Source organism: Paramisgurnus dabryanus, chromosome 15 (genome assembly GCF_030506205.2).
Source record: "Paramisgurnus dabryanus chromosome 15, PD_genome_1.1, whole genome shotgun sequence".
NCBI classification, from domain to species: Eukaryota; Metazoa; Chordata; class Actinopteri; order Cypriniformes; family Cobitidae; genus Paramisgurnus; species Paramisgurnus dabryanus.
Genome location: NC_133351.1, coordinates 789,727 through 812,500, shown reverse-complemented (window position 1 = coordinate 812,500; position 22,774 = coordinate 789,727). Strand labels below are relative to the sequence as shown.

The 22,774-nt window shown below is 37.4% G+C and overlaps 1 protein-coding gene across 1 annotated transcript; it reads left to right on the top strand.

The window, feature by feature from the left end:
• The first annotated feature begins 4,058 nt into the window (after positions 1 to 4,058).
• On the top strand, positions 4,059 to 22,002 carry nlgn4xb (neuroligin 4 X-linked b). Its single transcript, XM_065252415.1, has 6 exons — positions 4,059 to 4,349; positions 9,460 to 10,125; positions 12,318 to 12,470; positions 15,658 to 15,843; positions 16,229 to 17,018; positions 17,331 to 22,002. The coding sequence occupies exons 2-6, from the start codon at positions 9,696 to 9,698 to the stop codon at positions 18,187 to 18,189; spliced, it is 2,418 nt and encodes an 805-aa protein (XP_065108487.1). The 5' UTR covers positions 4,059 to 4,349; positions 9,460 to 9,695; the 3' UTR covers positions 18,190 to 22,002.
• Positions 22,003 to 22,774: the final 772 nt, after the last annotated feature.

The window sequence follows — 22,774 nt, the reverse complement described above, 5'->3', positions numbered from 1 at the left end:
AACTAAACCCTGTCCGTGAAACTATACTACAGTAAGTTAATCTACAGTAAGTTGCTGGAAACAGCTGAGCATAATACTGTAAAAAATAAAACATTTGTAAGGGCATGCAGTCATAAGTGTTTATTACATCAGTTTGATATAAACCTACAAAACAAATAAAACCTCACTGATGAAGTACCCGTCAGAACAAAGACACAGCACTGTTCAGTTTGATGAATTTAAATCTACATGCACACACAAACACAAACACACACTCATATACACACATACAGTACACATACTTCAAACTGTAAATGTGAGGAAATCATTTCTCTCCTGACCATCCCAGAAATCTTCCAATAATGAGTGAGATATGATGTATGAGGATTATCATTAGACTAAATGATCTATGTTATAATCTCTCTGGCTGTCCAGAGCTGTAAACAGATGATATCAGCCTGCCACTGGTTCAATAACTAATTTAACCTCCTACCTCATGTCACAGATGACGTCTCAATCTGCTGCTCCCTGGTGTCTGTCTTGGTGTCCCGCCTGGGGACATTTAAAGTGATCTCATCACAACACAACTATTTATTCCCACATGCAACTATTAAACATTTAATGGATAAATGATCAATTAGGTTTTTTTATCAATTAATCAATACTGTTCAACAATAACGATAAATAATTACCTGTTGCATGTGTTAAACAGTAATCAATAAATGGACTAAACATAAGGTTAAGGTAGCAGCACACAAAGCAGTACAGTTCCAGTGCGTCGCTGTGTGGTTAAAGGTTGTGTTATAGATTTAGCTTGGGTCACTTTTGCAGTCTTTATGAAATTTTTAACCTGTTTTGTCCACCTGATTATCTGGCAGTAGCATATATCTTTCTAACCAACCACATGATGTGAGTTATTATTCATGTTTGTCCCCCAAACTGACATTATGAGTTTTTCTAATAGTAATGAGTTAAGAGTGAGCATTAATAGTGACGCTTTAGCAGACACCACTAATAATCCTTAGACTGCTGGGTGTGTTGGTGAATTCTGATCATCATCTTATAGTGTGAATGAAGAACATGCATCTTCTGCTTGGTCCCAGTGGTTGATATCTGCACTTCAGGTAAATAGATGGATACAGACCTCAGGTTCTGTTGTTGACATCAACTAATCCATGGTTTGGTCTCACTGATGTTCTCTGAGGCTCTCATAAATCATCTCACTGTCTTCATAATCCTTTGCAGTTGAGTTTATTACCTCAGTATACCCTTGGGGACACTACAATATGATCTGATGATCTGTCAAATATAGGGTTGCAAAATTCCAGGAATTTTCCAGACTGGAAACTTTTAATGGGAATTAACAGGAATATATGGGAATAAACTGGGAATTTAAATAAAATGCAAAGTTGCCTATAACAGGGAATTTAATAAATGTAGTTAAAAAATCTTGCAGCATAATTTTGTTTAAAACAAGAAGATTTAATGTAATTTGAGTTAAATACTTCCCCTGCACATTCATCAGTCACATGCACACAGCACACACTTCTTACTGAAGGCCATTGAGGCCACACCCCCTGCATGTACTTGCATTCATCCATAACATGCACAGATCATTTCTTCAATCTTGCACACAAAATAACAAATGCATTCACGTAAATTACATAAATTTGGTGCCATTGTATCTATTTTTAAAGCTTTGATTGTGTTTATGGTGTGAAACTACTGTGTTTTTTTACTTATCTGTTTAGCGCTGTTTTCACTGTCCTAAAAACAGGCTGATGTCTTCCTTGTTCTATGAAGTCCCTCCTTCAGAAATACGTAATGAGTTCTGATTGTGTAGTTGTCTAGTGTGTTGTGATTGGACAGCAGTTTAGTGCACGTTGTCCAGAAAGGTCACGCCAGATTGAAGAAGCTGTCCTCAGCAAAGGCCAAACAAAGAGTATTTTTCTGGGATGAAAATGACAGCCTCTCGATGGCATGGCGACAAAAACACTCTCTTAACGCAACTCTTCCTCTTCTCCATGGAAGTGCAACAAGGTCACGCCTTTTTTTTGGCATATTCCTAGCGAAGGTTAGTCAAAAATTCTGAATAGTGACATCATATACCTGGGAAGTAGAGGGCTGTAGTCCAAACCAGCTGTTCTTTGTAGTCGTTGAAAAGTGAATTCTGCATAAAGTTTGACAAAAGTCACCTTTAAAACTTCCTCATGCTGTAGATATCTAAATGTAAGCCAGCACTATTTCATTGAAAATGTATGAGGCTAAAGCTGTGATGCTCTTCGTCATTCTGTCCGCCAGTTTTCTGTTATCATACAGAAGTTTGGACACTTTATTATTTGTAATGTTTTTGAAGGAATCTCTTATGCTCAAATAAATCCATGGCTTGATGAGCGTAAGTATCAGGATTCTTCACATTTTGTATTATCTTGCATGCACGTCTGCTGATGACCAAACAAAATGTTTATATGATATAGTTTATATAGATTTCACTAAACTTCCAAATAGTTCCCATAAATTCCTGTTAAGTTTCCAATTTGAAATATTTCCAAAATTCCTCAGATTAAGTTTCTGTCCTTTGGCAACCCTAGTCAAATATTTCAGGGATGATCTGTATTAAGGCTGTTTCACACGGTACGCGGCAACTGCGAGTGTTTAGTTCTTTTTTTAATAGGAGATGTGCGGAAAGCGGCAAAATGGGGGGGGGGGTTACCGAGGTGAAGGGGAGTTGGTCCACACGCCTTGCTCATGCACCAAAAATCCTGTCCCTTTTACTGACAAGACTATTAATGGCAGACGCTGTTGATGATAAACATATTTCCACTAAATGCTGCACACAACGCTTCCACTACACGAGAAAAGCTGTAGCCACGCAGTGATTCTGCCGCTTGCCATGTACCGTGTGAAACGGCCTTTGGGCAGTTTTGCAAAATTGAGACTTAGAGAATGAGACACGAGGGCACAACATGTATTTAGCCCGTCATGTGTGTTGCTTGTCATGTGTCATGTGTTCGGTGCGTCATGTGAATCCATGTGCATCATGCGTCATGTTAAAATACAAACCTGCTGAATGCCTGCTTAAGAGTTTATGATGAAAGGGACACTTGCGTTTGCCAGATCCTCTCTTAATCTCATGTAATCAGAGTTTATTTACAGAGAGTATTTTGTGAACATGCACGTCTCCTTTATCATAACCCTTTTGACGCCTCTGCAGCAGGCAATGTATTTTGACATGACGCATGATGCACATGGTTCACATGACACAGCATTTTGAACACATATTTTGAAATCCGCTTCCCTTGGAAAGCGAAGTCATAGGCCGCCACTGTTGGAAACATTACTATTTTTAATGTTTTTGAGAGAAGTCTCTTATGCTCATTAAGCTTGCATTTATTTGGTTAAAAATCCTTCAGAAATGATTCATATTAGATTTAATGATTAATACCAGATTAAGTTCCTGTGGAAAGTTTCCGCCCCTTTGCAACCCTAGTCAGATATCTCAGGGATGATCTATATTAGACAAATTTGCAAAATCAAGAAGAATGAGACACTTTTAACAACAGGACATTCATTTGAAATTTAAATTGAAATGACATGAAAATGAATTTTACTGAATTGGAATGTAGAAAAAAATCAAAAGTATTGTAACCAAACCTAAATAGCAACATATAGACAATGTTGGCAGATTTATCCATCAGCATGATCATTTTGAGTTTTTCATTTTGATTGCAAATGTATGTTTAATAATAGATTGAGTCAAAATAATTACCACAAGAAAGTCAAGCACGTATTTTAAAAAGAAATCCTCTTCAGATTCAGTATCACGTTTGCCTTCTTAATTCACATTCAGTTCAGTTAAAGGCTTGACGCTATAGCTGCATTAATAAAAAGAGATGATCAACATGTTTTGTATTTCGGCTTCATTTAACACAGTTTTGTGTTGTGTTTAATTCGCTTTATGTAAATGTGTCGTTGTGCTTTAATGCGGCCGCAGTCATTCAACACGACACATCTGAAGAGAGAAAGAGAGAGAGAGAGAGAGAGAGAGAGAGAGAGAGAGAGAGAGAGAGAGAGAGAGAGAGAGAGAGAGAGAGAGATTCACAGCTGTATCTGAGGATCAGGATGATTATTTTTGCTGGATTATCTTTATGATTTTCTCTCTTACACGGATGTGTTTTGTGTTTTTGCGAGACATTGATTGAATGTCGTTGTTTTATTTCGCTCTGTTAATGAACAGCAGTCTGTCTGTGCGCGCGACGCGTCATCGCTCCGGACGGACAGAAGGACGCACGCGTTTTCTCTTCGTTTCGCCCGGATTTCATGTTTTTATTCTCCTCGCGTTATTTCTTCAAGGTTTTTCTGTTGTCAAGGTAAGATGCAGATCAGTTGTGTGTCTGGTGATAATACATTGTGTTCGCGTGTTGCATACATATGAAGATGCGCCTTTCTCGCCGATTTCTCTCCAGTTTGTGTCCATCATATAGGCTTGATGTTTCATGGGCTGTTGAGACATAAAAACGCAACGTTTCATGTTAAAGTCTAGCGACAATATGCGCATGTCTCTGTGAATTCCTCTATTTCTTTTTTGATGTGATGAAGTGAAGGTTTATTTCGGAGCTGTTATCGCATGCAGGTAAGGTCTGTCAGCGCTTTAATACATTTAACTTTAAAGCTTTAATATCTTCAGTGCTTGATTTTTGCTTACAAAATCTTACATTTTTGGCCTGTAACTCATTTTATGCATTACGATAGAGGTGACTTATTTGGATCGGCCTGTGCTTTAAATGTACTGACCCATTTGCATTAACCCTGTGGTGTATGAATGTTTAAATCACGTATAGCTTACCGTATTTCCTAATGCTTGTTTTTAATCTACTCATTCCCATCTGACCTTTTAAAATGATGCATTTGCAATCTGTCCACTGCAACAGAAGATTGTAGGAGATTGTGATGTTTTACATGTCCTATTTTTTCACATGCAGTTCTGGGTTTTATAATCACCCATTGTGTTTTGGATCTGATGGGTTAAGAAATGCTTATTAATGATCTGTTGACTGTGCAACACCGTGCCTCGAAGGGTTAAAATATATTGTTGGTCATGTTAACTGTGCCATAGGACACTGTTGTATAATTGTTGTATTATTTGCAGTTGTAGGGGTAACTAATCAGATAAATATTTAATGCATTGAGATGTTTTAGCCTTTTTTTATTGTAGATATCCTCAGCATTTAATTTGTGTATGCACGAGTTGCTGTTGTGTACCCTGATATGCATGGTGGATCAAATTAAAATAACTGCTAAATTAGCATTAAAATACATGTTCATTGGTGTGATTGGAGATTTATCAGCATTAAATGGGCTGTGATGAGTTGTGCATCAGTTTGAGCAGTCTGAACTGCAGGTGCATCATCATTCTGTGGAGCATCACGTATGATGACATGTCAAACATGGACAAATACCTTCAGCAGACAGCAATCATGTCATAAACAGATGCTTCCTCCAGCATTACAGAATTCAGGAATTAGAAAAGTAAATAAAATTTGAGTTCTTCTTTATTTGAACTGCTAATCTTCTGCATGTGTAGTTTAATATGGGACAGACTGAACATCAAACGTCTTCTTCTCATGTGTCTAGATTATGTGTCATTAGGTTAGACAGCTGCAGAGGATCTTAACATCTTAAAATTTGATTTGGAACTAATACGACTATAAACTGTATATCTTGAGTAAACTGTTGGTTTAAGCCATTACAGATTTATTTTAAGCCAAAAACAATGTGTTTTAAGGATATCTGAGTCTGACGTGCAGCAAATGTTGAGCTTGTGAATTGGCAGTATTGTTCATTTCGAGGGGAATTAACAGAAGAGAGCCGGACGAGAGAACAATGACAGGTCTAAGCCTGCCAAAAAGAATGTGCTGTCATTCTAAAGGGTTTGTGTTACAGCTAATTATTAAAAGTTTTGTTTTTGTTGGGCCTTCTGACAACAAAGTCAAGTTGAAAATGTGTTATTTCTGAAAATTAAATCACCAAAGAACTTGATCAGAACTTGCTGACACCAGCCAACCAGAGACCAGATTAAATCTGCTTTTATTTCTGAATAATAAAACACAAAATAGATGTAACATTCTACTTGCTAAAAATCTTTATTACACGGCTCTCTAAAATGCTTGATTCTGATTGGCCAGTCATGACATTCTATCGCTCAAAACTAACTAATACTGCAAATCATTTTGGCAGGTAGTTTAATATCACACAAACATTAAATATAAATTATGTATTTTAAAAACATATTTGACATTATATTTACTAATAATTAAACCAAGTAGCGTGTTCATGACATTTAAACCTCTTGTTTTAACTTAAATACAAAAGTAAACCAGTTTTTCTCATGGAGGGTCTGTTTTCATTAAAAATTAGATTTCAAATCAATATTTAAAGGGATAGTTCACCCCAAAAATTTTAATTATGTCATCATTTTCTCATTCTCATGTTGTTGTAAACCTGTATGAATTTTGTTCTGATGAACACAAAAGAAGATATTTTAATAAATGATGGTAAACACACAGCTGATTGTGACCATTGACTTCCATAGTAGGAAAACAAATATAATGGAAGTAAATGATGAAGAAGATATTTTGATAAATGATGGGAAGCACATAGTTGATGGTACCCATTGACATAAGCTGTGTGCTTGCCATCATTTATCAAAATATCTTCTTCATCATTTATCACAATAATATGATAAATAAATTCATACAGGTTTACAACAACATGAGAATGACAACAAATGAAAATTATGACACAATTTTAATTTTTGACTGGGATTTTTCATAGGGGTGGCCAGGCAGGGTGGCACATAAAATGTCATAATGCAAACAAACATGTCAATCATCCAACCTTAAAACTCTTCTTTAAGTATGTTCATAAATTAAAATGACGTATAACATGTATTACTAACAAATTACATTAGGCCTACAGACTACATTGAGCATAAACCGTTTGTTAACGTAAGTTAATGTTTATAATATTTTGGTTTTGTTCATCTCTGCAAATATGAATGTTTATAATGAAAAAGAAACAATGCATGTTGGCCAGTATTCAGGAAAGCGTGCACATTCAGGTGACGAGCTTAATGCGTCGTCATGGAAACCCAAACAGGTGTTAAAATAACTCACTCCAGAGAAACAGATAAAACTTACGTATGAAAGGGTTAACTGACCTGATAGGGTGTTGTGATCCAGTGACCGAGGCTGCGCTGTAACTTACTCTTCATCTCACACTTTTTACAAAATGTGAAAAACCAGTTGAGAGTTTCGCTGTCCAAACATTATCATAGACATGATTGAGTTTCTCTGAGGTTTGAAAAGTTATTTTTGTGTTTGTATGCAATTGCGAGTGGAGTGTCCAGTGGTGTGGCCGTGATTATGTCCGTGGCCACCCCATGGAAAATCCCTTTAATGTTCCTTACCTTAGGCAAATAGCCGTCTAATAAGCGGGATGATGTACAGGCAGCAGGTTGTTATTGCGAAATAAGACCCTTCAGTGAGAAACAAGACCCTCCTGATCACACTGTCGGGGCTTATTTCTGCGAGAACATTATCCCTTACTTATAAAACAGTTAGTTCCAGTCCTTGATTTTGATTGGTCAATAGCTGTGGTTTATTTATAATAAAATAGATCTATGACCGCTGCACCCAATGATTCTGTGTATCACTACACAGCAATGTAAACATATGTGAAATATTCTGCTCAGGGACTACTATTCCTGATGGAAGAACAACTTTTAGTGATTTTACTTTATGAAAGTTGTGTTGATGCATATTTATTTAAAAGCAATACGGTACTTGTGGCTGTATGGTGAATAAGTCGAGGCTGAAGGGGTTATATTGACTCCACATCATACCTAACAACACCCTTCAGCCGTGACTTATTTCACAATATAGCACAGACTCGAGTATCGCTTACAAATGACAAAAAGATGTTTTTGTTCTGCTTAAAATATTTAAATAAGTATCTCTTGTCTTCTAGCAAACAAATTTAAACATCCTTACATGAAGATTAACATCAACTTGAAAATAATATGGTTTTCAGAGAATCTATACCAAAGAAATGATCTTCATATCTGTACTTTTCCTGGCCATAGATGTTTAGATATTTTTATCAGAACCAAGAATGTGATTTTGTTGCAGAAAACAGGCTTGTTCTGACTCACCTCATTGTGTTGTTGAGATGTAGAAGTCAACACCCACAGATGAGATCTTGCAAACATTGCAGATATCTGCCTGACAGTTTCTTCTTAATGGCTTTAAACATTGTTAAATGTCTGCTGAATGATCGGGCCTGCTTTATCAGCCTCTTGTTATTACGACTCTGGACTTTTCTCACTGCCATCACAGCTGCGAAACAAATCTTTCATTTTAATGAAAGCTACAAGCTAAATGTTGTTGTTTATGAATCTGGTTACCTGCCTGTCCATCTGCTGAGGGAAGAAGCCATTATCATGACAGTGTTGTTGTAGTTTGGCAGCTTTTAGACCTCATGCACATTACAAGGTTTTAAAGCTTTTCACAGAATACAGACACTGATGTGTAAAGGCTGACACTGCAACATTCGTAGCAACCATAGAAAAGTGGGATATTTTATTATTAACGTCATCCCTTTGTCAGGACATAGTACATGGTTTTATTTTTTTTTATCAGTCTCGCCATGATGTGTTTTATAAACAGGACTGAAGGAATTCACATTTATTCTGAGCTCTTATTGCCTTTTCTTCATTATTCAGGCATTTATTTTTGCTTAATATAATAAATTAATATGTTTTGTCTTTGACCATTTAAGCAAACACACATTTAGTTTTAAAGATCATGAGAAACATGTTTGAATGGTAGTGTATATAATAAATATTTAACTAGTGACCATATTCCTGTTAAAGGGAACATATGATGAAAATCTGACTTTTTCCATGTTTAAGTGCTATAATTGAGTCCCTGGTGCTTCTATCAACCTAGAAAATGTGAAAAAGATCAACCCAGTAACTTAGTTTTGGTAAACCATTCTCTGCAAGCATCTGAAAATAATAGCTCTTTGAAATTTGGCTCCCCTTGTGATGTCAGAAGGGGATCTTATTATAACAATACCGCCCCTTAATCTGCACTATCCAATCACAACACTGTTGAGAGAGAGAGAGAATAATTGACAGCATAATTTATTTTTATTTCAACAAACCACCATTATGGTGATCAGTGTTTGCATCAGTATCAGCTCATTTGCATTTAAGACAACATCCCCAAAAACAGCACATTTTTGCTCACACCTACAAAGAGGCAATCTTAACGTGTTTTAATAAATTATCTGTGTGGTATTTTGAGCTTAAACTTCACATATATAGACACCAAAGATTTATTTGACATCTTTAAGAAGTCTCCCTTTAAAGGGGTTATGATGTCGATGATTATTTCAAACCTCTTCGTTCTCCTACAGACGAATGAAAGCAGTAAGGCACTGAAGATCATCTCTCCAGCTGTCAACATGAGCTCCTTTAGAAATATGACTTCAACATGAAGAACAATGGAAAGATCTCACCTGAGTCCTCTGAACCACGTGAATCAGTTCCTGTAAGAAGTTTAGTCCTGGTTTGGATTACCAGATTTACAATCTCACATCTAAGAGGATTACATCAACTCTGAAAGGGACGTTTGCGTACCTCATTCTTTACGATGTTTGGTATAAGCTTGAGTTTGAAAATGATCCTTCAGATTATCGTCTTGATTTTGGATGTTACGTTTGTCAAATGTCAACAAGCACAATACACCACAATCACCACAAACTATGGGAAACTGCGTGGATTAAAAGTGGCATTGCCCAATGAGATCTTGGGCCCCGTGGAGCAATACCTGGGTGTACCGTATGCCATGCCACCTACTGGAGAACGAAGGTTTCAGGCCCCAGAGCCGCCTTCATCCTGGCCTGGCATCAGGAACGCCACGCAGTTTGCCCCGGTGTGTCCGCAGTACCTGGAGGACAGACTCCTGCTTAACGACATGCTGCCCGTCTGGTTTACAGCCAACCTGGACACCATCGCCACTTACATACATGACCAGAGTGAAGACTGTCTGTACCTCAACATATACGTCCCAACAGAGGACGGTAAGTTACACGATATCTTATATACATGCACATTTTAAAGAAACTTGGTTATTTGTATCAATTCTAATCAGATGAAATTAAGTGCAACAACCCATAGTTTACATTGAATTTATACCGTAAATAACCAGATAGCAAATATCTCCATGGTATTTAAAGCAGCAATAATAGAAATGTTTATATAGTCTATTTATGTGATTATAAAATCTTTTAGTAAAAAGTTTAGTTTTAATAACATAAGAATGAGTTGCTTAAAAAGCACTTGTAACAAAGGCACTGGCTCAGCAATTCTCATGAGAAATAAATGCATATACAGTTTATACAGTTTCTCATTAAAAGTGATTTTTTTCCACATTTAAAAACTAGAACCACAGTAAAATGAACTTCTTAGCACTTTTAGGAATACATCTTTACTCAGTCAGCAGTGACCTAAATGAAGTTGTTTTATTTTTACACATCGTGAGTTGCCTATTAAGCAAATACTTCTCAAATACTGCACATTATTACACAATGATATAATCACAACTAAATGCTTACAATGGATTTCAGTTTAAAGAGATAGTTCACCCAAAAATAATCATTTACCTCATGTTGTTGTATACATTTCTTTGATCTGATGACCATGAAGGAAGAAACCAATCATAAGCTTCCATTCACTTCCATAGTATTCTTTTCTCCTACTATGGAAGTTAATGAGCTTGATGATCGGTTTGGATTATTTATACTGTAACAGCCAACGTGTAAAATACACGACATGGAAATGGATAATGTATAGTAACAGTTATGAATTAGATTTAGCTGCTGTGCTGTTTGGGTACAATACACTGTTGAAAAGTTTAAGATCACTTATTTATTATTTATTCATATTTTGTACATTTTAGTAGAGGTGGAGTGATTAATCGGTTTTGGCGATTAATTTGCACCAATAGGTTGTCCATGCAGATAGTTTTTCTGAGTGCATCCGTTGCTTCACATCATTATAAAGTAAATCATTTGCTGAATAGATGCCGCATTAGCAGAGAAATAACAGCAGAAACCTAAGTTTGTCATCAAGGCTGACAGGACAATAATATTAGTAGTAACAGTTACACAAAAATACACACACATAAATCCAACCCAAATCTTTAATGTCATGGTTATTACTATTGATTTGCATTCCTTTATTTCCAGCTGGTTACTTTTATCCATATTTTAAGTTAACAATGAGAAAGCAAACTATATGCAGCTGTCGTCAAATCAAAATCTGATTTCAGTTCTTTTGTATCATCACTGCAATCCATCTTTTGTTATTTTGATTAGATAATGATTAAGTGTTAAAACAGAAGCAAATAAAGTACAAGACTACACATTTATTCACAATATACATATATGTCATTTGAATTTTACCAGTGGGAGTATTTCACAGAAGTATTTACTTCAATACTTATCAATTAATATATTTTTATTTATACATTTATTTTATTTAGCATATTTTCATGGTTCACTACTGTTGTTTTATTACTTTTGTAAAACATTTCAGCACTGTTTCACTTTGAGCGTTACTTTTGTTTTTTATCCAGTATCCATTTGAAAAACTATTGGTCGATTAATCGGTTATCGGCAAGTAGGCACCAGCTTAGTTATCAGTATAGGTCAAATCCACTATCGGTCGTCCTCTACATTTTAGAATAAAAGTAAACTCAGAACTGTAGCATAACACAAATATAGCTTTAAAAATAATAAATATATATTAAACACTGTTGTTGTTTTTATTATTTTCACTTTGAGATGTTTTACAGTATAAGTTCACATTTATTCTCAGCTCTTATTTGCTGATATTTCTTCAAGATTCAGTCCAAGTTATCCATTTAAAAACAAAATTGCATATTGCTTATGTTACAAAATAAATGAATAATTATATTTTTGTCTTTACATTTAGGCATACACCTAAGTCACCCATAAGTGACTTATTATTTTATATTAGTGAAAACTATGCACTATAAAATTACATTTACGCGTAAATGTTTTTTTAAAGTGACTTACACTGCATTCTGTGTGTATTTTTATAAATGTGAGTATTGGCCCCTGATGAACACTGTTAGTGACAGCTTTATTTGAATCATTTATCTATCTATTATCAGATGTATGACAGAGAGTATGACAGAAGTTGTTGTTTTTATTTGGTTTGTTGTAAGTAAGTTTCTCTCTTCTCTTAGATCTTCATGATGAAACGGGCATGAAGCCGGTCATGGTCTACATTCATGGCGGGTCGTACATCGAGGGTACGGGAAACATGATTGACGGCAGTATTCTGGCCAGCTATGGGAATGTCATCGTCGTGACTGTTAACTACAGGTTAGGAGTTTTAGGTAAGTCCTTAGATCTTTGGTGTTATGAACGTAAGATCTCAAACAGCTGAGATGACATCTGTAGTCTTATATTCCAGTTAGACATCAAGAGAGACTTTTAATTTGTTGGTTTAAGGATGTTTCATTTGTCTTTGTTTAATTTGTCAGTTGTTTAAGTGAGTGCCGTTGGCTATTCTGTCAGTTCTGCTAAAAACCCATCTGTTACATGAAGCTCAGTTTCTCGAAACAAAGACCAAACATAGATCTGACTGTGCTTTCAAATCTGATCTTTAAAGCTGTCTGTCAGTTTACAGTGAATAAAGTCTGATGTGTTTGGTCAGACAGTATTGTTAATATCTGGTGTCAGAGATGGAGGATGATAAACTCTGCATCGTCTCCATCATGACCTCTTACTGCGGTACAGAACACATCAGCTGTGTCGGGGGGCTGGGGTTGTAAAAATAGTGTCTCTTGTGTTTTAATGGATTGCTGTTAGATACAGAAACAGAAAAACAGATTTTTGCGTCAACATGTCATTGTATTCGATGGTGCTTTATCAACGCAAACCACAAAACTCCTTCATTTATGCATCTTTGCTTTAATGCACACATATTTTTATCTTCAGCATGATGTTAACAGTTTCTGAATATTTATCTTACATCATCAACAAGAAAGGGTTTGTGAAAGGGTTTGCTGTTTTTTATTATTTCTTGTCAATCAAACGAGACTCCGCCTCCGTTTGAAACAATATCTTCTGATGTTGCTATAGTGTTACATTAGACAGATAGATTTACATTCTGTGCGATGTCATATTTCCATGTTTACTGTCTCTCTTGAGAAAACACCACGGTAAGAGAGTCACAACACATGGCTTATTTCTCCTCTGATGAATGCTGCTTCACTAATGGCATTTCCCCAAATAAAACAGATGACATCAGATTTAGTTAAAGAGCTGATTTAACTTCTTTACCGTCATAGATAACCAGGACCTTTTCAATGGGATTTAATGGGTTCATGTCTCATGAAAGACAGGTAAAGCATTGCTTGTTTATTACTCAGGAATAAATTGCAGTTAAGAGTCTTACATCAGAGAAGAGGACTTTAATTAACCTTTATCAAACACTGACCTGGAGTCAGGTGATATATGTCTATATCATAAGTGAAGGTCAGCTATATGGCATCAACTCTTGTGCGTGAATTAATAATGTGTGTTTATATAAAGAAACGATGAGAGATAAGAGTCATCATCAATAAACGTAAAGCATCTTGTAGATTGATTTTGGATTCTCTTTCAGATGTGTAATGTAACATCAGATGTCTTCTCATATTTACACCGATTAGATAGATGATATAGTTTCTCAAGGGCAGTTTCATTCAGTGTCAGGATCACTGATCTATAAATGACTGGATTATATATATAGTAAAATGCGTTAACAATGTTAACCCCTCTTTCCTCGCCAACATTTTTCATGATTTTCACAAAAGTTTAATGCCTTACAGAAAAGGTTCTTCTTTAAATATATAAACCTATATAAAATATATATATATAGATAGATAGATAGATAGATAGATAGATAGATAGATAGATAGATAGATAGATAGATAGATAGATAGATAGATAGACCCTCTGCTTTCAAACACAAAAAGTTTCATCCTACCTTCATTAGTTCTCTTTTATCATCAGATATGGGTAAGTTTCTTAAAAATGTTTGTTAGAAATCAGATTCAGAGCAATGATCAAAAGATACACGGACATACAGCTGTTTGCCCTAAGGCGATACTTACAGGTTATATAAGTTGCCAAAGAGCGCCACCTGGTGGATAATAGCGGTATTATGGATTGCTGGAAATACTCGTCATTGGCAGGGAAGCGCTTTCTCTTAATTGACGAGTTAACAATCCTGTTCATTTTTACTGTGGATAAAATCAAGTCTTTCCCTTTCAAAGTCCTATTTCACTTTGAGATACATCAGAATGTGAAGGTGAAATGAGTTTTATGTTGACTTGATATCATTAATGGGCGAGTTAACTCGTCAATGGCAGGGAAAGAGTTAAAACAGTTAAGATACTGCTTTAAAAGGTGGTTAAATTATTTGATTTGCAATATAAAAACAACACAATTTCAATGCCGTTATGTTTATAAAAAGACAAATAAAATAAATCTTCTTTACTTTCAGCTTGTTTCGAAAAATATCGCTGACCATGTTTGGTCTTAGGGGTTGTGTACACCAAAACTTTTACGCCCGCGGCCGGCGCATGTTTTCAATTGTTTCCAATGGAAGCTCGGCGTTTTTCAAATAAGCCAGCAGCTAGCGGGTTTTTTCCGCGCTGAAAACCGGCGCACGGCGGTTTTTCTGCGCTCGGCGCTGAGCGTCGAGAGTTGAAAGAGATTCAACTTGGGGAGAAAAGCTCCGCTGGTCAATGTCAGTTCTCACACGGCCGCCCAATCACAGTGGAGGAGGGGCGGGACATTACCACAGCAACCAACCGGCTCGCAGCTGAAGTATCACAGCTACCAAAGTGCAGAGCGGAAGAAAGCTGGCACTCAGCTGAAAAACAGCTGGCATTCGGCGTCCTCAAGGCGTTTTCAGACGCGTTTAAAAGTTTTGGTGTGTCCAGCCCCTTAATGTCTTAAAATACTTTATTTACTCATCTATGTCATTACAACCTTAAGGTTTATATAAATCTCTTATTCTGCCCGATTAAAACATAAAGTACAAAAGTAGGAAAGTACAGCGGCTAAAATTAAACCGTACTACCGAGCAAGTAGCAATACATTTACGTACACATATCCTAAACATGAATCTTGTGTGACTGATAAGCTATAAACCGATCATGATTTTAAAAGTAAGAAATGACGGCATCTGTCTGTTGGTAATACCAAGATGGCCGCTCAAACTCTGCAGTGGCTTCACTTCTCGCTGTTACGTTAAGCGGTCTATGCGCAATCCAGTTATTTTTTATATCAGTGATCATGACCCATACCTGATACTGAAGATGGGCACAAATTTCTCTTTAACTGTTTGTTTACTGATTTTTGTGGCTAAAACTCAAGGCTTACATTTCTCTTTAAGTAAAGACAGCACTGTAGGCACTTTTATAAAGAATAGATTTACATAAAAGAGGATGACAAAGCATTTTTCAATTCTTAAAGAAATCTATTCAATGTTTTGTTTGTTTTAATAAATCTTTTGATGATCTATTTCAGGTTTCCTCAGCACTGGCGACCAAGCTGCAAAAGGGAATTATGGTCTTCTGGATCAAATCCAGGCTCTCCGATGGGTAAAGGAGAACATTCAGTCTTTTAATGGAGATCCACAGAGAGTGACCATATTTGGTTCAGGAGCCGGAGCTTCATGTGTCAGTTTACTGACGCTTTCACATTATTCTGAAGGTAATCTAATGTATACTGGTACTCTCATGTATTTTAGTCAGTGTCCTGTGTTTTTGCTAATGTATACCAAATAGTTTATTAACATTGAGCACTCATAAAGATGAACTGAGAATTGATTGTTTAGTCTTTTTTGCTAGACATGAATCCACAGTTGATCCTGTTTGCTTTGTCTTACACATCTTTATCTCCAACACAATCCTGTTTATTTTACTGTGGATAAAATCAAGTCTTTCCCTTTCAAAGTCCTATTTCACTTTGAGATACATCAGAATGTGAGGGGTGAAATGAGTTGACATGTTGACTTGATATCATTAATGGGCAGAGAACTTGAGAAGTGAGTCTTTCAATGTTTTGCTGTCTGATATCAGCTGTGTTTGGATCTCAGATCTGTTTCAGAAAGCCATCATTCAGAGCGGCACGGCTCTCTCCAGCTGGGCTGTCAACTACCAGCCGGCCAAATACAGCCGCATGTTGGCCGAGAAGGTTGGCTGCAACGAAGACGACTCGGTCGAGCTGGTCGAATGCCTCCAAAAGAAAAACTACAAAGAGCTTATCGAGCAGAACATCATTCCTGCCAAATACCACATCGCCTTCGGACCCGTGATCGATGGAGACGTCATTCCGGATGACCCACAAATTCTCATGGAACAAGGAGAATTCCTGAACTATGACATCATGCTGGGGGTGAACCAGGGCGAAGGTTACAAGTTCGTCGAAGGCGTCTTGGACAGCGAGGAGAGAGTATCTGCCAGTGACTTTGAGTTTGCGGTTTCAGAATTTGTGGACCACCTGTACGGTTATCCAGAAGGAAAGGACACCCTGAGAGAAACCATCAAGTTCATGTACACGGATTGGGCGGACAGGGAAAATCCTGAGATGAGGCGGAAAACGTTGGTCGCGCTTTTTACCGATCACCAGTGGGTGGCGCCGGCCGTTGCTACGGCAGATCTTCACGCTCAGTACGGATCGCCCACGTACTTCTATGCCTTCTATCATCATTGTCAGAGCGAGATGAAGCCCGCTTGGGCCGACTCGGCACACGGAGATGAACTTCCGTATGTTTTTGGAATTCCGATGATCGGTCCCACTGACCTCTTTAACTGTAACTTTTCAAAAAATGATGTGATGTTGAGCGCCGTGGTTATGACCTATTGGACAAACTTTGCCAAAACTGGGTGAGTAAAATATTTATTGGTACTTCATACTGTACATACAGTACTGTTAAGAAAGAACTGTTTTCAAGCCCAAGTGAACCATCGGCAGTTCAGATTTACGCTTACATTTCTGTTAAAAAATAAATCTGGGTAACTTGAAGCTCTGCGCACCTGTCTGATTGGATTTAGTCGATACACATGAATTTTGCATCAGTTTTTATCAGTGCACGTGAGCTGTTTGAAAATAAAATCTGTTTCAGTCTTTTAACTTTATTTGGATTGATGTCACGAGTTGATCTCATACAGAGTTTGCCTACGTTTCTTATTTTCCAGCGATCCGAATCAACCAGTTCCCCAAGATACAAAATTCATCCACACTAAACCGAATCGTTTCGAGGAAGTGGCCTGGTCCAAATACAACCCTAAAGACCAGCTGTACCTGCACATCGGCCTGAAGCCTCGTGTTCGCGATCACTACCGAGCTACAAAGATTGCCTTTTGGTTGGAGCTGGTGCCACATTTGCACAACATCAACGAACTCTTCCGGTACGTTTCATCCACGACTAAAATTCCTCCGCAGGACACGACGCCCTTCTCCTACACCAAACGCTTGTCGAACAAACTCTGGCCCTCTACCACCCGTCATCCCGCCGTTCCGCCGGCCAACACCAAACAGATGTCCGACCAGCAGAAGACGTCCGAGCACGAGGACGGCACCGTCATCATCGAGGCGAGAGATTACTCCACCGAGCTGAGCGTGACCATCGCCGTCGGGGCGTCTTTGCTCTTCCTGAACATTCTGGCGTTCGCCGCGCTGTACTACAAGAAAGACAAACATCGCCTGGAGTCCAGCCGCCGTCTGAGTCCTCCGAGAAACCTCACCAACGACGTTCCCCGCGTTCCCAGCGAAGAGCTGATGTCCCTGCAGAAACAGCTGGACCACGAACACGACCACGACTGCGATTCGTTGCAAGGCCACGACATGATCCGTCTGACCTGTCCTCCCGATTACGCCCTGACGCTGCGTCGTTCGCCCGACGATATTCCTCTGATGACGCCGAACACCATCACCATGATTCCCAGCTCCTTCGCTAGCATGCAGCCTTCGTATCACAACCCGTTCAACGCGTTCGGCAACAGCGCGCTGACCGGCGCCGGCCTTCCTCACGGACACTCGACCACCAGAGTATAACTCATCGCCGGTTACCCCGCTCTGCGACTGACAGACTATTTCGATGAAACGATGCACCCAGGTGCTGGAATACAAATACTGAGGGTGTTATTTTGCTATTGACTCTTTTATGAAGTAACATTACACTTATTAACCTGTATTATATGATCGGTGAATGTAATAACTTTTCACTATTCATGGTACAGCAGCTAAACACAAGCATCGTTCAGAAATATCATCCAGTAAATGAAGAAATTATTTGCAACCTGATTTCCTGAAGACGATTCGTTCTTTGGACATTACGTTGGAGGTGTATTATCACAAAACCTCCCTTTTATCTACCAATGGCCCACCGTCCAGTTTAACATGGAGTGATGAAGACGACAGACATCTTATGAGATGAAGATCAGATGATGAGAGATTTTAAAGATCCGCTTCAGGAGTCTGGTGTACAGCAGTCCAGTTGTGGCAGTCGCTGGTGTCGTCTCTTTACATAACTCAGATCAAGCCCGCAAGATGTTTTAAGTGTTTGCATTGTAATCTGATTTGCATTATTTCTTTAATGAATGAGATGCTAAAACAAGACAGACAGCACATGCCGTTCAACAAGACTTTCAACAGTTTCTTCTTCATGAGAGGTCTTTTCCCCGTACAGCTGTGTTATATGTGCCAGAACTTTTCCCTCATGTCTATAACCAGCAATAGCAGAAGTAGCATTGATTAAAAAGATGATCTTTTATCTACTGTATGTGCCATGAACTAAATGTTAAATGAGTGTAAACACAGATGAAAACACACATTTACATTTTAAACGAGAGATCAGGTTGCAATATCTGAAGATTTTGTGCCATGTGTTTAAGAGGATTCACTCTCAAATTTTACAGAAAGGAATTACACAAAATGTGTCATTATTTACTCCTCCCAATATTTTGTGCGCTGTTGTTATTTTAGTGGAGGACAGAAGTAATCTTTATTCAGCTGTTCTTTAAGCTTTAAAACAAAAACAATGAGAAGCAGCATTAATATCCTTCATATGACCCCGTGCACTGTAACCTACAGTTTATAAAGTCATGTGAGGATTAAAGCCCTTCTTCAATGATTATTTTCCCTCTTTTATTAAAGTCTGACTTACAGTATAGCACATGAGCTTAAGATGAGTAAATAATGACAGATGTAACAGATAGATGAACTGGTGTCAATAAGGGTGAATGCCTTCATGTGCCCGTTATCTTGTTTCTATGCCTGATCAGTGTTATTTTAGTGCATAATGTATATATAGCATAGAATAAATTGTAAAAAAAAAAAAAACATATACAGCTTATAGTATTGCTTTGAATTAAATAGAAATCTTTTTGGAACGTTATCCTTTACTTGTGTACAGTGCTGAATGTACGTTTGCCAACTTCACCCATTCGTTTTTGCTCATTCCATTATTTATGTGAGTGTGGAAAAACCTATAGAAATAGTTACTATGGATCCATATGCTGTTTATTCCTCTTTAAAGGTGTATAAGATGCTCATTTCTAAGCCGTTCATATGTAAATTATCCTTTGCTAAGCCCCGCCTCCCTCTGCATCCAGCCATTAGTGTGAATTTTGGGGCGGGATTCCCGTTTGACTGATGACAGGTTGGGAAAGTTTTTGAAAATGGTCTTTAATTTCACACTTTCTCTGGGTGATGCTAGTTGGACAGAAATTGTGAGTCTGCCTGTGAAAACTCAGCTAAAGCTGTGGCGTTGTGATAAGGGGGGCCTTTGGAGGCTTAAGCCCCCCTTATGTTTTCTCAAAAGTCTCTGATCTTTTGAGGATTGACAACGTTTATTTTACAGATTCAACGATTTTATTAATTTTACTTCTAATTTGTTTCACAAATTCTGTCTGTTTGCGGTAGATCATAATGATTTATTTCATTAAAACTAGCTGTGATGCTGTCGTATATGTCAAGTGTTAAAGGGGACATATCATAAAAATCTGACTTTAATCCATGTTTAAGTGCTATAATTGGGTACCCAGCGCTTCTATCAAATGAGCTGCCATTTAGTGGCAGCTCATTTGCATTTAAAACGGCACATTTTTGACATGCTATAATAAATGATCTGCGGGGTATTTTGAGCTAAAACTTCACATACTCTGATGACACCAAAGACATCTTAAAAGTGTCTTGTGAAATGTCGCCTTTAAACAGTAGAGTATCTGTTCTGGCCTGCATGTGGCACTGTTGACAACACACAGTCAGTCATTAAACATCGTCTTCCATCAGGTCAAAATTAAACAACTGTTTTACCAAATTAACAACTTATTTCTTAATTCTTAATAACACAAATTGTAAAAATGCTATAACTTTGATCAGTAAAATGAAGGAAGACCTTTGAGAAATATAAATGCACTTATTTTATATTTAAAGTAATGCTGTTGAAACATTTTTTAAGGTTAAAATAGTCAGCCAGGCAACAGAATATAGAGAAAATGAAAATGAGAAATATCAGGATTAAAGTAGTATTAATGCAAAAAAAGAAGAGACAGAAAGTAAGGATTGATCAAGAGAAAATGACAACCACCACGATGACAGACAGACCAAAGATAAATACAGGCAACTAAAGCACTGTAAACAGTTTTTTTCATGCTTTTTAGCTTTATTTTCACATTACAATTAATATCATCATAAAAAATATTTGCTGTGTTTGTGGGGATTAAGCCCCCCATTCCATCTGAGCCCAGCAACGCCCCGAGATAAAATCTTTTTTTATGAATTTCTATGTTTTCTAAAATATAAACTAAACTCATCCTACATAATATAAAAAATATAATCTTTAATATTGGCTGATCATGTCAAAGATTGAAATGAAAGTGAATGATTGAAATCAAACTTTGATGCTTGTAATTTCAGAATTAGATATTGAGACTTTAGCCTGCATGGTTTTCACAGACAGGATCACAATAACACAACTTCATCTTTAAATATTCACAATATTCTTCATTTATATCCTCATATGGAAACCCAATATATATGGGTTACGGGTGAACAGCTTTATGATTATAAATAATAAATCCAGCTTTCTTTATATTATAGCTAAAGTGGAAACTCTTGAATGATTTTGTCTTTAATGACTCTTGCTTGTCTTTTGTCTTCAGGGCAGAGCCTCAGTCTGGTTGATGAGTTTTTACGTTTGGATTTCTATCTGAATTCATAAAATTTCAGATCGGAATAATCCACAGACGAGTCAGGTCCGTTCCTTTAGAGTCACCAGGCAGATTTGCAACCCATTTGAGCAAAAGGTTTAGCGACATGAAGGTCACAGGTTTCATTTCAAGGTAACACACATTCTTATATCTGAACCCTGAACGCAAACATCTGCCAAATAAGTTAATGTAAATGTTAATAATACAGTTTGCTGTGTCTATATACTATAGTGTTTCTATAATTCATCTGCAGAAAGATTTATTAAGGCTAAAGAGTTTTAAAGGGAAAGAGATTTGTTTATTGTTTGCTGTGTCTTTTTTTGTAAGTTGTTTTTCACATTCTCATTTTAGGATCATTTGATTTACATGTTGTTTTGTTTTTCAAGTATTTCACAATATTAAAAATGTGTCCATCATCTTTTGCACAGAAACATTTTATTGAAAAACGTCAACCCTCTAATTGAAAAGGTCATTGCAGAAATGTAAATAGTTCAAAATCTTTCTGTTTCTGTTTCATCTGCTCATTTACTGTGTGATAAAACAGCATCTGTGAATGTTCAGTTTGTTTTGCCTCATTGAAAGACGCTGATGGATGTAAGAGAAATTTTGCTGCTTTTTCTAAGAAGAAAATAAAGTTAGATTTTACTGACTTGTACGTAGTAATGTTGACTGATTATTACCATCAGCAGAGAGTAAACGTCACATCTAAAGGCCCTTTAGTTCATTTCTCTGATCAGAGCCGATCCGCCCTATACGCAGGCTACGCGAGCTGCGTAGGGCCCCGCATCAGTAGGGGGCCCCCTTGTTCTTAACTTCATGCAGCGCTGCACAGACCAGCTGGCGAGTGACACCATTGTGCCGCGATGACAGGGCCCCTCACAAAGTTGCTTAGGGGCCCCAGAAGGCCAGGATCGGCTCTGTCTCTGATTGATGGGTTTTTGGGGTTTCTGTAGTGTTTGTCAGGAAATCAGAGAACAAAACACATCAAGATTCTGAGATCGGTTTGGTTTCACAGACAGGGCTTAAATCTAGTCCCAGACTAAAATGCATGTCTTCATTTAAAAACATCATGCACTGACGTATCTTAACATATATCACTGCCATTGTTTGGCCATAAGATGCACACTAGTATTGTTTTTGTAAGGTATGTTTGTAAAAATTACTTAAATGTCCTAAAATAACTAATGGCTAGTCCTGGATTAATCTAAACCCTGTGCGAGAAAACGGCCCTTAATGTTGCACACTTCAAAACAGACAGAGAATCGTTTGGCTTCAGTTATTTAAGGTTAACACGCATCACCAGACAAAGAGACAGAGAACTAACCTTTCTCTCTTTCAACAGGTAATAATGGTAGAAGCACTTCTTGTATTATTGCCCTATTACTGTGACAACTCGCTTTATTGTTTCCTAATCTTTGCAAGTTGCT